At 45.6% G+C, this 14402-nt stretch overlaps 1 protein-coding gene across 2 annotated transcripts in view; it reads left to right on the forward strand.

Annotated features, from left to right (window-relative positions):
* Nucleotides 1–8382: 8382 nt before the first annotated feature.
* Nucleotides 8383–14402, forward strand: part of WEE1 (WEE1 G2 checkpoint kinase) — a 22652-nt gene continuing 16632 nt past the window's right edge. The window contains exons 1-5 of one of the 2 annotated variants that reach the window (XM_003781091.3): nt 8383–9194; nt 10538–10743; nt 11241–11304; nt 11607–11779; nt 12260–12381. In XM_003781091.3, coding sequence (XP_003781139.1) covers nt 8628–9194; nt 10538–10743; nt 11241–11304; nt 11607–11779; nt 12260–12381 — 1132 coding nt within the window. In that variant the 5' untranslated portion in view covers nt 8383–8627. Of the gene's footprint in view, nt 9195–9406; nt 9936–10537; nt 10744–11240; nt 11305–11606; nt 11780–12259; nt 12382–14402 lie in introns of those variants that run through there. The other variant, XM_023515351.1, reaches the window with a different exon arrangement.

The following is a 14402-nucleotide window of genomic DNA, read 5'->3' on the forward strand; positions in this document are numbered from 1 at the left end:
ATTGTTGTTTGGCAGGTCCGGGCTGGGGATTCGAACCCACTACCTTAGGTGTACGTGGCTGGCGCCTTAGCCGGTTGAGCTATAGGCGCCGAGCCTATAACGTTTCCTCTTGAATTTAGATTTTAAAGTACATTTAGGTTTTATGATGAAACAAAAAAGTAAACATGCAAGTCTGACTGTCTCTGGATCCCATTTCCCTCATCCATACAATCAAGTTGTGTGCCCTGCTATCTGGTAGGACAACTCCAGACATCACACTGCCTAACTAGTATGGCCTACCAGCTGGGTCCAGCAACCCTGTCTTCATCAAGTTAATAACTTTTCACCCTTCACCTTACCCTATTCTTGCTGGGGTAGAAAGAACCTGGCTTGGCTCGGCACCTGTGGCTCAAGCAGCTAAGGCACCAGCCACATAGACCTGAGTTGGTGGGTTCGAATCCAGCCCTGGCCTGCCACACAACAATGATGGCTGCAACCAAAAAATAGCGGGGTGTTGTGGTGGGCACCAGTTACTTGGGAGGCAGAGGCAGGAGACTTGCTTGAGCCCAGGAGTTGGAGGCTGCTGTGAGCTGTGATGCAATAGTACTCTACCCAGGGTAACAGCTTGAGGCTCTGTCTCAACAAAAAAAAAAAAGAAAGAAAGAGCCTGGCTTTAAGATAGTAGAAATAAGGCCGGGCCCAGTGGCTCATGCCTATAATCCTAGCACTCTGAGAGGAGGCTAAGGCTGGTGGATTGCCTGAGCTCAGGGGTTCAAGACCAGCCTGAGCCAAAGTGAGACCCCATCTTTAAAAATAGCCAAGTGGTGTGGCAGACACCTATAGTCTGGGTTACTTGGGAGGCTGAGACAAGAGAATCACTTGAGCCCAAGAATTTGAGATTGCTGTGAGCTGTGAAATCATAGTACTCTACTGAGGGTGACAAAGTAAGATTCTGTCTCAAAAAAAAAAAAAACAAAGAAAGAAAGAAAAAGAAAGGGCTGGGCGCAGTGGCTCTCACCTGTAATCCCAGCACTCTGGGAGGCTCAGGTGTGTGGATAGCTGGGCGTGGTGGCAGGTGCCTGTAGTCTTAGCTACTTGGGAACTGAGACAAAAGAATCACTTGAGCCCAAGAGTTTGAGGTTGCTGTGAGCAGTGACACCAAGGCACTCTACTGAGGGCCACAAAGTGAGATTCTGTCTAGAAAAAAAAAAAAGAGGCAGTAGAAATGAGTCTCAGAAATAGTCCTTTTTTCTTTTCTTTTTTTTTTTTTGAGACAGAGCCTCAAGCTGTCACCCTGGGTAGAGTGCTGTGGCGTCACAACTCACAGCAACCTCCAACTCCTGGCCTTAAGCGATTCTCTTGTCTCAGCCTTCCAAGTATCTGGGACTACAGGTGCCCACCACAATGCCCGGCTATTTTTTGGTTGTAGTTGTCATTGTTGTTTAGCAGGCTCAGGCTGCATTCGAACCCTCTAGCTTTGGTGTATGTGGCTGGCAGCTTAGCCGCTTGAGCTACAGGCACTGAGCCCAGAAATATAGTCTTAATCATATGAGCTCTATGATTGCATCATAGAGGCATTTTTCAACCTGTTTAATTTTCTTCATCTGTAGAATGTAAACGAAAACATCTCTGTCAGAAAATTCTTATAAAGATTCAATAAGTATATAAAGCATCTGACTCTGTGCCTATCATGCAGCTGGCACTAAAATGTATTCCCCTCTCCCAGCTCCTGCAAAAGCACCTTAGCTCTTTGTAGCACTTAGGTAGGACATTTCTTACATTCTGATCTGTATTAAGGTAACATGCAGTTAGTAGGGTAAGAATAGTGCTTGAACATAGTGGACACTCAATAGATTACTGCCGAGTAGAGCTGATTTCTGCATTTAGGAAATGGTGGGTTCATTCTTACCAGGATCTTTTGTCTGTGTACATATTTACACTCCCAGTCCGCAGACCCTGTCACATGAAACTGGATTCTCCCTACCCAACTAGTCACTGGATGAGCTCATCTTTCAGTCCTGTCTGAGCTATAAACAAGGCCTTTCACAGAACTTTAAAGTTGACTCATCACTGAGTCATCGAAACAGCAATATCTAAACATACTCCTGTTGCTAACAAAAGACCAGCATGGGATGTCTATCTTACCTCCTTTCCCTCCCCCAGTGAGACAGGGCCTCTTGACTCACTGGAACAGAGTCATCACATCTTTTGTGCTGTGGTATTCTGAACAAAGCTGGTTTTAAATAATCACAGCATGGCCAGCAAACAACTGGCAACCCCCATAGTCATCCAGATCATTTCCTGGGTATGTCACTAACCCAAAAGGAGAGGCAATTAATTAACTACCTAAGTATTTAACATGTGTCTGCCTTCTGTTGGGCATCTATGGTTCCCTCTCTTTATGACATTTCTGTAAAATGACCTCTTCAGTTATTAAACTCATTAAAAATACAGAGAAAAACAGCGCTTTGTGCCTCTATAAGGAAACAAAGAAAAGAATACTGGAGTAAAAGGGGCTATTCAGTTCCATTCCAATACAAAAGAGTTACAAAAGAGCAAATAGGAAGCATGATGTTTTAGCTAACTGCTTCAGAAAGCTATAATTGTAAAGAATGTTGGCTGAGAACTCTCTTATCCAGCAATGAGGTGGTCAGTGGTCGGTATTTTCTCCCAAGAAGAGTCCTGCAGTTAATATCATTGCCTGACCACTTGTAGTGGGCTATCAAGTCTTCCAAAATTGGGGCCCTATGTAAGACTGAGAGTTGCTGAGATAACCGAGAACAGGCATGAGGGCTTCTTTCACTAATAAGGCTGGTTACAGACTATGTTTTGTATATGCACAGTTTTCAAATACCCTAGCATGTCTCTCCTAGCTGAAGATCCCAAGCAAAAACTGAATGAGAATCTTCAATCTTCAAACTTTTTTGTTGTTGTTTTTGCAGTTGTCACTGCTGTTTTTAACTGGCCGGGGCTGTGTTCAAACCCGCCACCCTCAGTTTATGGGGCCAGTGAACTACCCACTGAGCCACAGGCATCGCTCCAATCTTCAAACTTTTTGTATAGAATTCATGTACGTGAACATGTCCATATCTAGACCATATAATGATTTGCTCTTGATCTACCTTAAATATTAAAAAGGATGCATGGAAATTGTATGTTACTAGTCCTTGAAGATTAATTAGGCATGATAATAACTAATATTTATTTCATTAAAATACGAGCTCTCAACTGGTCAGTTTTCCTGAGTTATGCTTTTCAAGTTTTCATTATATCAATACTTTGTTCGGATTTGATCATCCTGGCTGGCTGAGTCAATGGTCCCAGGAATCAAATGTTACAACTGCTGATAATAAAGCCATTAACAAGGGTGGATTATTCTCAAACAACACTGCTATAATTAAAAAGCACACTTATAACACTGAACACAGTTTGCAGGGGACAATGCTAGTCTCACATTTAATAAATTGAACAATTGGGAAAGAATTGAGTTTAATTATATTGTACTCTCAGGGTGAGCTGGCGGATGATCAAATAACTACGTCCATCACAGAGTATTAAGGCAAATGACAAAGTGTAAGAACCTAATCTATACCTGGGAAGTCAAATGGGACCAGTCTTACCACATTCTAAGGTGAGATCTGGATTCTCAAAGCCAGAAGGTTGGTAACGGCTGGGTGAAGTGAAGTTGAGATTTGCTGAGAGAACATGTGGAAAGGGAAAGAGAATAAGGAAGTTGGAGAAAGACAGCTGAACTTATTTTAGCATATCATTTGCTTAAGTGAAAAATTGACATGTGACCAATGTGGCTTTTTTAAAAGTTAGAAATCTATCAGACTAGGCTGTTGTAAAGAAACAGATTATTTCTTCAGGATCAAAAGCATAAACTAAAGAGTTTCAGCTTTGGGTAAAGCCTGACTAGTCTTATGAAACATTGCTGCAGCCTACACCCCAGAGTTCCTAGTTCGGAAGGGCTGATGTTGATAGGAATATGAACACATATTTTTAAACTGTGTATGTTAGAAGCATTTCAGAGGATGACTTAGGAATCTAAATTTTAAATCTTCAGGGCAAGAATCTTGCTTATTTTGTTGCTAATGAAGGTGAAAGGGCTGCCAACAGTGGTATTAAAGCCCTTTCGTGCTAAGTCATGAGTCTAAAGAGGATAAACAGGTTAGGTTTGTTCTTGCAAGAGCTAGAGGCAAGATTTTTACTCAGCTATTACATTACCACAGGCATGTGGATTCTGCAAAAGTTGCCTAGCAATGTTATGGTTAGAGACAACACTGGGTAGGGAAAGGAAGTAGAAATTTGAATTAGATATGCCCTAGGGCAGGTGGGTGGAACTCATCTCTCCAGTACAGAGTGTGCTGGATTCAGAGGAACATGAAATTTAAAAAATCATAAGTTACTTAAAATTTCAGTTAGGATGTTGCTGCAGTTAAACCATTGACACTGTGCCATGTTCTTAGCTGGAGGAGGGAGGGCTTGAGTTTTTCTTGTGAGACAGAGTCTCACTCTGATGGGCTAAAGTCATCATAGCTCACAGCAACCTCAAACTCCCGGGCTGAAGAGATCTTGCCTCAGCCTCCTGAGTAGCTGAGACTACAGGTGCAGGATTCCACACCACATTCCACTCGTTTTTCTATTTGTAGTAGAGAGGGGTTTCGCTTTTGCTCAAGCTGGTCTTGGGGTGGCGCCTGTGGCTCAAAGGGGTAGGGCTCTGGCCCCATATGCCGGAGGTGGGGATCAAACCCAGTCCTGGCCAAAAACTGCAAAATAAATAAAATAAAATAAAGAATCTGCTCAACTGGCCAGGCGCCTACAGCTCAGTGGCCAAGGCGCCAGCCACATTAAAAAAAAAAAAAAAAAAAAGCTGGTCTTGAACTCCTCAGCTCAAGCAATCCACCCTCTTTGGCATCCCAGAGTACTAGAATTGCAGGTATGAGCCTCCATGCCTGGCCTTTGGCACTTGTATTTTAAAGATCACTAGATTTTCATTCAATCAATCTGGAAACATTTATTAAGCACTTTCTCAGGGACCAAGGCATAATGCCGGCTGCCAGAGCTCTAAAGACAAATAAAACAAGGTCCCAGCCTTGGGCAGGAGAGAAGCCAGACAAGTAAACAAAGTAAGTCCATGCTGGGTGTGGTGGAAAGTCTGGAGCAGGGAAGTCTGGAGCAAGGAATGGAGGAAGTCAAGGAAAGGGTTCATAGAGAAAGGGGCTCTAGCACTGAATTTTAACCTTTTAAAAATTCCTTTTTTTCCCCAGTCATTTTATGTGTTTCCAATTTACCACTCCCATTCTGTAGCATGACTTGGGTACCAAAAATTCAATCTTCTGTGACCTGTGAACCAAGAACTCTTCCTTTCCCATCTGGAACCCTGGCCCCTTTGCCCCAGCCTACTTCAAGGATCTCCCAGTTTAGGGAAGCAGACAGGTGGCAAAGTAGGAGTTGAGGAACAACAAAACAAACATTGCTAGGACTGTTTCCCTCCAGGAAAGAGAACTGGGTTGGAGATGAAGGGGTAGGTGGGAGACTATAGTATCATTTAAATTGTTATTGGGGGCTCGGCGCCTATAGCTCAACCGGCTAAGGCGCCTGCCACGTACACCTAAGGTGGTGGGTTCGAATCCCCAGCCCGACCCGCCAAACAACAATGACGGCTGCAACCAAAAAATAGCCGGGCATTGGTGGGCACCTGTGGTCCCAGCTACTTGGGAGGGGGAGGCGGAGGCAGGAGACTCCCTTGAGCCCAGGAGTTGGAGGTTGCTGTGAGCTGTAATGCCACAGCACTCTACCCAGGGGGACAGCTTGAGGCTCTGTCTCAGAAAAAAAAAAAATTGTTATGGGGGGGGCATGGGAGAAAAACATGAGAAAGTTTTACCAATTTGCATTAAATACGAAGCACATAACCCACAAATATTTAAGTAAGGGGTCTTTTATCACTCACAGGGTAGTGAGAACCTAAACCACATCAGAATACTGCAATTAACAAGATAGAGAAGGTCCCCACCCTGGGGTACATTTTTCTAGAAAGAGATAAATAAATCAACAACATACTCTGAGATAGATAAAAGCCTGGGAAGGCAATAAAGTAGGGTGTTGTGAAAGCCAAGAGGGGAGGGGACAAGAGATTGCATGGTTAGTTTCTTACACAGGAGGAGTTGAGGAGGGACAATCTAGTTGTGGAGAGGTGTCTAAAGGGCCTTAAAGTTCCCATTTACCTAGAAAGCATACTATTTTCACATTCAACTATGTTACAGGTCAATAAAAAGCAGTTTTCAGGGGATGCCTGTGGCTCAGTAAGGTGCTGGCCCCATATGCCGAGGGTGGTGGGTTCAAATCCAGCCAAACTGCAACAAAAAAAAAGCGAGTGTTGTAGTGGGTACCTGTAGTCCCAACTACTCCGTAGGCTGATGCAAGAGCTGGAGGTTACTGTGAGCTGCGAGGCCAGTGCTGTCTCAAAAAAAAAAAAGTAGTAGTTTTCTTTTTTCTTTTCTTTCTTTCTTTTTTTTTTTTTTTTTTTTGAGGCAGAGCCTCAAGCTATCTCCCTGGGTAGAGTGCCATGGCTTCACTGCTCACAGCAACCTCCAACTCCTGGGCTCAAGCGAGTCTCCTGCCTCAGCCTCCCAGGTAGGTGCCGGCCACAATGCCGGGTTATTTTTTGGTTGCAGCCATTATTGTTGTTTGGCGGGCCCGGACTGGATTCGAACCTGCCACCTTAGGTGTCGGTGGCTGGCGCCTTAGCCGCTTGAGCTGCAGGCGCCGTGCCTAAAGTAGTAGTTTTCTAAAGTCATTTTTATTGACATTTCACATAAAATTGAGAAAATGTCAACTATCCATATCAAAGAAGTAGGTTTGTCACCACCAGGAGGGGCTGCAATCAGCTTTGGCTGCTGCGGATTGGAGAATGCCTCCCCTAGAAACTTACTGGTGTAGAGTTCCTGTCCTCCAGAAGCTTGTTATTAAATTTGGATTGACATACAAGAAAAGACACATTTATACAATTAGCAAATGTTTTAGGTGACTCCTTTAGTTGTGTGACTTCAGGAAATTCCCCTTGTCATGTGTTTTCATTAAAAATTCAGCTTGATGAAATTTAAAAAATTCAGCTTGAGTCATTTAGCTTTTAAAAATGTTCTAACATTTTTAATGTTAATATACATGAAGTACAGTAAGAAAAAGACAACAGCAGCAAATGTAAATGCCCATAAAACCCGTGACAACAGTCCAATAACATGAATCAAAACAACAAAACTACGTTAACAAAGTACCCACTGGTGTCCAGGATTCACAGCGTGTGCCCTAATCCACAGTTAGTGAGATTGTTAATTGTTTTTCTGTAGAGTTTAGGAGTTTATTATCCTTTGACCCAGTAGTTCCCATTCTACGGATGTACCCTAAAGAATAAAAAAATTAAAAAAAAGGAGCGGGAATAACATTAATCACGGGTTATTCACAACATAAGAATTGTGGGAAACCTGTATATGCAATAAGGAGCGTATTAAGTTGCACAGTGCGCACTGGGGGAAATTTTTCCTAAGTTACATTCAAGTTCGCAGCGAGCCAGGCTCGTCAGTTTTGTCTACCCGAGCACACATGCTGGCCAAGTATCAACATCGATGTCACGCGGCGAGCACCTGTTTCACTCTGGATCAAAGGTGCTGCAGTTTCTATTCACCGTGGTCAAGTCTCGGGTCGGCCGGCGGTGCTCACACTGCAGCGGCTCTGACTGCCCTGCCCTAACAGCCACCGCGGGGAAAACCGAGGTCCAGAGGCTGCCCTCTCGGCCGGCGCCCTAGCCTCGACAGCTAAGCACAGAGTCACACAGTTCAGAAAGGTCACCAGGGCCGCGTCACCAGTGAGGGCTCAGACCTCAACCTGGGAACGTGACTGTCAGTGCCACGCCCCCAAAGCCCTAGCCGCCTGCCCTGCAGGGACAAGGGGCCGGAGGTGGCCTTTAGGGGCAATGGCCGAAGGCCACGCCATCTCCGGATCTTCCAGGCTCACAGGGACACTAAGGCACCAGCGGTCTACCTCCGCTTTAAGCCCCGGGGAGCCAGGGGAGCAGCAAGGAGGCAGCCTTGGCAAGCCCAGCTCTTTTTGCTCCTCCTAGAAGGCCTGCTCGGTTCCAGGACCCAGCCCCGTCCGGGAGGTGCTGGGCCAGGTCCCCCGCCGCCCATACTAGTTCATAGGCCCGAGGCGCCGCGGCGCGCCCCAGTACGGCGTCCATCGGAGGCGGAGCCATCCATTTCGCGCCAAAATCGCGTAGTTAGTTCCTCCCCCGCAGGCTACGTCGCGCCCTCCTGTTTTTTCAAACCCAGGGCAGGGCGTGGATTGGTGGGATGGGCACTCACGTGGTTAACGGTCGCGGGAAGCCGCCGCGCACGAACTTGCGGCCGGATCTGCGGAGACCTCAGCTTCGGCGCCCGGGCCGCCCCGCCTCTGCCGGACAGTCTGCACCGCCGCCTCCGCTGCCCGCAGTCCAGGGCAACCCGAATCCGCGCTCTGCCGCAGCGCAGGCCAGCCGCCTCCGCGATCCGGCGCGCCCAGTCGCACGTGGCGGACCCGCCCCCTGGGCCAGCAGTGTCCTGGACTCCGCGGGTTACCACTCTCCGGTCCTCGGCTCTGGCCCCGCGGCCGCGATGAGCTTCCTGAGCCGGCAGCAGCCGCCGCCGCCCCGTCGCGCCGGGGCCGCCTGCACCTTGCGGCAGAAGCTGATCTTCTCACCCTGCAGCGACTGTGAAGAGGAAGAAGAAGAAGAGGAGGAGGAGGGCAGCGGCCACAGTACCGGGGAGGACTCGGCCTTTCAGGAACCCGACTCGCCGCTGCCGCCCTCGCGGAGCCCCGCGGAGCCTGGGCCCGAGCGCCGCCGCTCGCCCGGCCCGGCCCCCGGCAGCCCCGGGGAGCTGGAGGAGGACATGGTGCTGCGGGGCGCCTGCCCGGGCGTGGACGGGGCGGGCGGCGGGGCCGAGGGCGACTCGTGGGTGGAGGAGGGCTTCGGCTCCTCGTCGCCCGTCAAGTCGCCGGCCTCTGCCTATTTCCTGAGCAGCTCATTCTCGCCGGTGCGCTGCGGCGGCCCAGGGGACGGGTCGCCGCCGGGCTGCACGGCAGGCGAGGGCCCGTGCTCGCCGCTGCCGGACCACCCGGGCACCCCGCCGCATAAGACTTTCCGCAAGCTGCGGCTCTTCGACACGCCGCACACGCCCAAGGTGAGAGAGCTGCCCGGGCCGGCAGCCCGCAGCCCGCGCCGGCTGAGCCTTTTAAAAAGGCCGCGGCGCCTGGGCCGAGCGCGCTGCCGCCCGGGTTCGGTTACATAACCGCCCGGCCGCACCCGGCTCCCTCTTCTGCGCAGCCACCAAAAGTTGGCAGCTCCTCTTTGTGGCCCTGCCCAGGAATTGTCCGTTACGATTATGTAACTGAACAATGGGCCTGTGAAGAACCTCTTCATCTTGCGGAGGGGCTGACCGGCCCATCCAGGTGGCCGACGAATCGCCGCCTGTCGCGTTGTGGCCGCCCCGAGCGCGGCGCCACAAGTAACGTGGTTTGCGAGGATGCCGCCGGGGCGCCAGCCTGGCCACCCGACACTCCCGAGCCAGATGGTGCCTTTTAAACGCCGCGATCGGGCCTGTAATTTGGGCTGCGCTGGCAGAAGGAGTTTGGTTTGGAAAAGAAAAGTCCTGCGTTTGTCGTTTCGTGGCGTGTGGCGTTATGGGGGGACAGTTTGAGGTGTGGAGGGAGACTGCGCCGCAACTTGGGAGCGAAGGGTGGCCTGCCAGGCGCTTATTGTAGCATTGAAGCCTCTTCCCGGACATGGCATTGGTAAACTGTGTATATCCTTGGATTTGCAGCGCCCTAGTTTGGTCGGCCTGGGTGTGATGAATGGGAACATCCCACTTTGGATAAGGTATCTTACTGACGTCAGTGTTCAGCACCTGATTTTTGAATAGCCAGTGAGTAGCATGCAGATTACCACTTATAAAACTTTAAAAGTTACAACAGACACTGCCAAAAATTAAGCACCGCATTTGTAAAATTGATGTGGAAAATGTACGTTTAAAGGGAATCTATTTTGTTTTCCTGGTACTGTGAATCGTAAACCTCTGGAATACTGGTGCTTTGGGGCGTTAAAATTGATTAGCCAACTTGCCCAAGGCGAAATCCCACTGGAAGCTAGGGGAGGAATCTAGCGGAGGTGGCTTTCAAAGCCTTGCGTCTGTAGATGGGGGAGGGGAGCAGAACTTTTATGGGGCTCCTTGGCTGCTTTCTATTTTTGGATGGGTTGAAAAGGTTTGTTTAATTTTAGACTCAAGAATGAACTTAGGTTTTGATCAGCATAGAGACAAATTTTATTTGACTATCTTTTCGGAAAAGGTAGTATCCAGCTTTAGACTTCCTAAATTAGCTACTGTTTATTTAGCACAAACTGTAACAAAGGCTTGTGTGTTTTGTTGACCTGCCCGTTCAACCACATAAAAGACTTGTTGAAGGTTAGATTGAGAAGGTTGATTATCTGTAGGACTTGGATCTGAAAGTATTATTTTTCCTTCTGTAGAGTTTGCTCTCTAAAGCTCGAGGAATTGATTCCACTTCTGTTAAACTTCGGGGTGGTTCTCTCTTCATGGATGCAGAAAAATCAGGAAAAAGAGAATTTGATGTGCGACAGACGCCTCAAGTGAATATTAATCCTTTTACTCCGGATTCTCTGTTGCTTCATTCCTCAGGACAGTGTCGTCGAAGAAAGAGAACATACTGGAATGAGTAAGTCATTTACTCAATTTTGGTTTTCTGAAATGACCCAAGATTAGTTTTGTATACTTATCAAAATTTAGTTTCTACTGAATAGTATGGATGTTTTTGTTCTGAAATTTTATCTTTTACTAGCACCTACCTAACTTTCAGGAGATATGTGGAAAGTAATCAGCTGTGGGCAAGAAGTTGTATGAGAGATGAAGGAATAAAAAAACTCTAGATATCATGTAGGAAGTCTGTTGTCAACAGTGGACCAAGTAGAAAGAGTTGATTTAGAAAAGCTTAATTTTGGTATGTGTGGTCGTGCAAGCTTCTGTTGAATGAGTGGGCTTATCTCAGAAGGGACAACATTTTCATCAGGTGGGCTGTATCTTATGATTATACAATTAATTAAATGCTTTTCTGTTTTTATCCATTACAATTCAGTTCCAGTAAGTATCAGATAAAGTTTGGATCTCAGATTGATACATATGTCAGATATATTAATAGAAAATACATTTTTTTAGTTCCTGTGGTGAAGATATGGAAGCCAGTGATTGTGAGTTTGAAGATGAAACAAGACCTGCTAAGGTAAATTAGGTTTTTATTTTCTTTTCACTTTTTCTGAAATTTAAATGCTAACTCTTGGGCTGTGCCGGTGGCTCAAAGGAGTAGGGCGCTGGCCCCATATGCCAGAGGTGTCAGGTTCAAACCCAGCCCCGGCCAAAAACAGCCAAAAAAAAAACCCCTAACTCTTACATTATATACATGTTAAGCATTAAAACGTAAGGTAGAATGGTTTTTAGATTTCACACATTTTCCTATCACCATAGCAAAAACTCAGTTTTATATCTTTGTATTATGTATATGGATGGATACACTTTTTGTTACAGAGAATTACAATTACTGAGAGCAATATGAAGTCACGGTATACTACAGAATTTCATGAGCTAGAGAAAATTGGCTCTGGAGAATTCGGTTCTGTGTTTAAGTGTGTGAAAAGGCTGGATGGATGTATTTATGCCATTAAGCGATCAAAAAAGCCACTGGCCGGCTCTGTTGATGAGTATGTATTGAACATTTTGTCTTTTACTTTTTTGTCCCCTGTGGTGTTATAAACATAGATTTTAGGTGTTCAAACACTGAATTTAATTCTCTAACTTTTCTCTAACTTGAGAAGTCATAATGATTTAATCAGTTCCTTTTCATTTTGTGCCATTAGTTTTTGTTGATAAATAATATGAATGATCTTATAGCCTAAATTAAATTTCTTGTTTCTAGTTAGCGTCTGAATTTACAATAACATGTGGAGTTTAATTTTACCTGAGTACTCGGCCAGCAAGATTTCTTCTTCTTGGCAAAACTTTAATGGAAGCCCTTAGAAAAGCTCATACTAGTTTTAGCCTCTTCTCTCATAAACTAAGTTGTTCTTTGGCATAATGATAGATATAAAAGTCAAGTTTATTGTATGAAGTTTCAGATAAATTAATTCAGTTTAGGCTTGGATCAAAATGATCTACCATCCTATTAATCTCATTTCTCCTAGGCAGAATGCTTTGAGAGAAGTATATGCTCATGCAGTACTTGGACAGCATTCTCACGTAGTGCGATATTTCTCTGCGTGGGCAGAAGATGATCATATGCTTATACAGAATGAATATTGTAATGGTGAGTACTGAAATGGTTCTCTTGTGAACTTGTAAGCTTAAAGAAAATGAACATTGTTTTTTTTTTTGTTTTTTTTTTGTTTTTTTTGAGAGGGAGCCTCAAGCTATCCCCCTGGGTAGAGTGCTATGGCATCACGCTCACAGCAACCTCCAACTCCTGGGTTCAAGCAAGTCTCCTGTCTCAGCCTCCCAAGTAGCTGGGACTACAGGCACCCGCCACAACGCCTGGCCATTTTTTTGGTTGCAGCCATCATTGTTGTTTGGCAGGCCCAGGCTGGGGATTCGAACCCGCCACCTTAGGTGTACGTGGCTGGCGCCTTAGCCTCTTGAGCCACAGGCGCCGAGCCAGAAAATGAACATTGTGGAAATATTTCTGTCTCTTATATGTTATAAATTCATCTATCAGAGGTCTCATGTGAATTTCAAGTGCAAATAAAAGTTAAAAACCTTGTTCCTGGGGCTGCCCCTGTGGCTCAAAGGAGTAGGGCACTGGCCCCATATGCCAGAGGTGGCGAGTTCAAACCCAGCCCCAGCCAAAAAAAAAAAACTGCAAAAAAACCACAAAACCTTGTACATACCTCAATGATAGAAGTTCATATACTGTGCCTGTCTGTCAAACTGAGTCTCTTGAGAGGTCACTGGACTTGCCATATATATTTTGGTATCCCAAGCACTTAGCATAGGATGTGGGGTACATAGTTAATAAGATGTTTTGTGGAAAGCATTCTCCCTGCATCTAGCCTTTTCTTTCCATTCATTTTATATGCTTCTAGTACTGATATTAGTCACTCAGTGTCTCCACTGATTTAAATTCAGTCCTTTCTTTAAGGCATTCTGTAATGTTTACCCCATTCTTATCTCCCTAACCTAGTTAGCCACTGGCATCCCCTAACACTCTGCTGTTAAGTAAGAAATACTCTGAGTTCTCTAGCTTATTCTCTCTTTTCTCCTCTCCTTCCTCCCCCCACAAGGAAACAATAAGCATGTATAGATTCAACTTCAGATGTTTTTGTATAGCTTTCAATTTCAGTAAGTCATCAAGGGCCAACTTGTATCCTTCCTTTTCATTAGACCTTTACCAAAATCTGGTCTGAACTCTAATTTCATAGATACCTATTATTATTACACACTCAAATCTTTATTATATATAATATTACATAGATTGTTTCCATATTCCTTCTGTGAGCATAGATTTAATTTTGAGACAGAGTCTCACTCAGTCACCCTGGGCTTGAGTGCTATGGCCTTATAGCTCTCAGCAATCTCAAACTCAAGAGTTTAAGCAATTCTCTTGCCTCAGCCTCCCAAATAGCTGGGACTACAGGTACCTGCCACAACACCTGGCTATTTTTAGAGACAGGGTCTTGCTCATTGCTCAGGCTGGCCTTGAACTCCTGAGCGCAAGCATTCTGCCTGCTTTGGCCTCCCAGAGTGCTGGGATTACAGGCATGAGCCACCATTCCCGGCCCAATATAGAAAATTTAGACATTAGCAAACACTTGAAAGGAGATAGCAAAAATTTACTTATTTTTCTTTTAATAAACAAGACCAGTCACAACATGTGAATAAATAAGCAGTGTAGGTGTGTGTTCTCTATATTTAAAACCAATGAACAAAAGGAAGTAAAAGATCCATTTCTCAACTCCTCATTAAGTTGTCAGTTTTATTAGTTCATACTTGAAAGAACTTAAGTGTCTGTATATAGCATTGCTGTTAGTTTGTTTCACACAGCTCTGGAAATGTTTCCATTCATACCATGAAAGTATTTATGTAGCTGTTTCCCATGGCCTTGTGGACTATTCTGTTTCTTAGCCTTTATTTTTCAGTTAACTGCATTTAATATAGAACAACTTGACCATAATGTTACCTCCATTCCATATTTGCTAGATGCCATGACTTTTTAATTTTTTTCTTCCTCCCTCTCACCTTGTTGATAGGTGGTTCTCTTTTTTTTTTTGAGACAGAGCCTCAAGCTGTCCCCCTGGGTAGAGTGCCGTGGCATCACACTCACAGCAACCTCCA

This window comes from Otolemur garnettii, unplaced genomic scaffold (assembly GCF_000181295.1).
Source record: "Otolemur garnettii isolate 467f Iridium unplaced genomic scaffold, OtoGar3 scaffold00001, whole genome shotgun sequence".
Taxonomy (NCBI): Eukaryota; Metazoa; Chordata; class Mammalia; order Primates; family Galagidae; genus Otolemur; species Otolemur garnettii.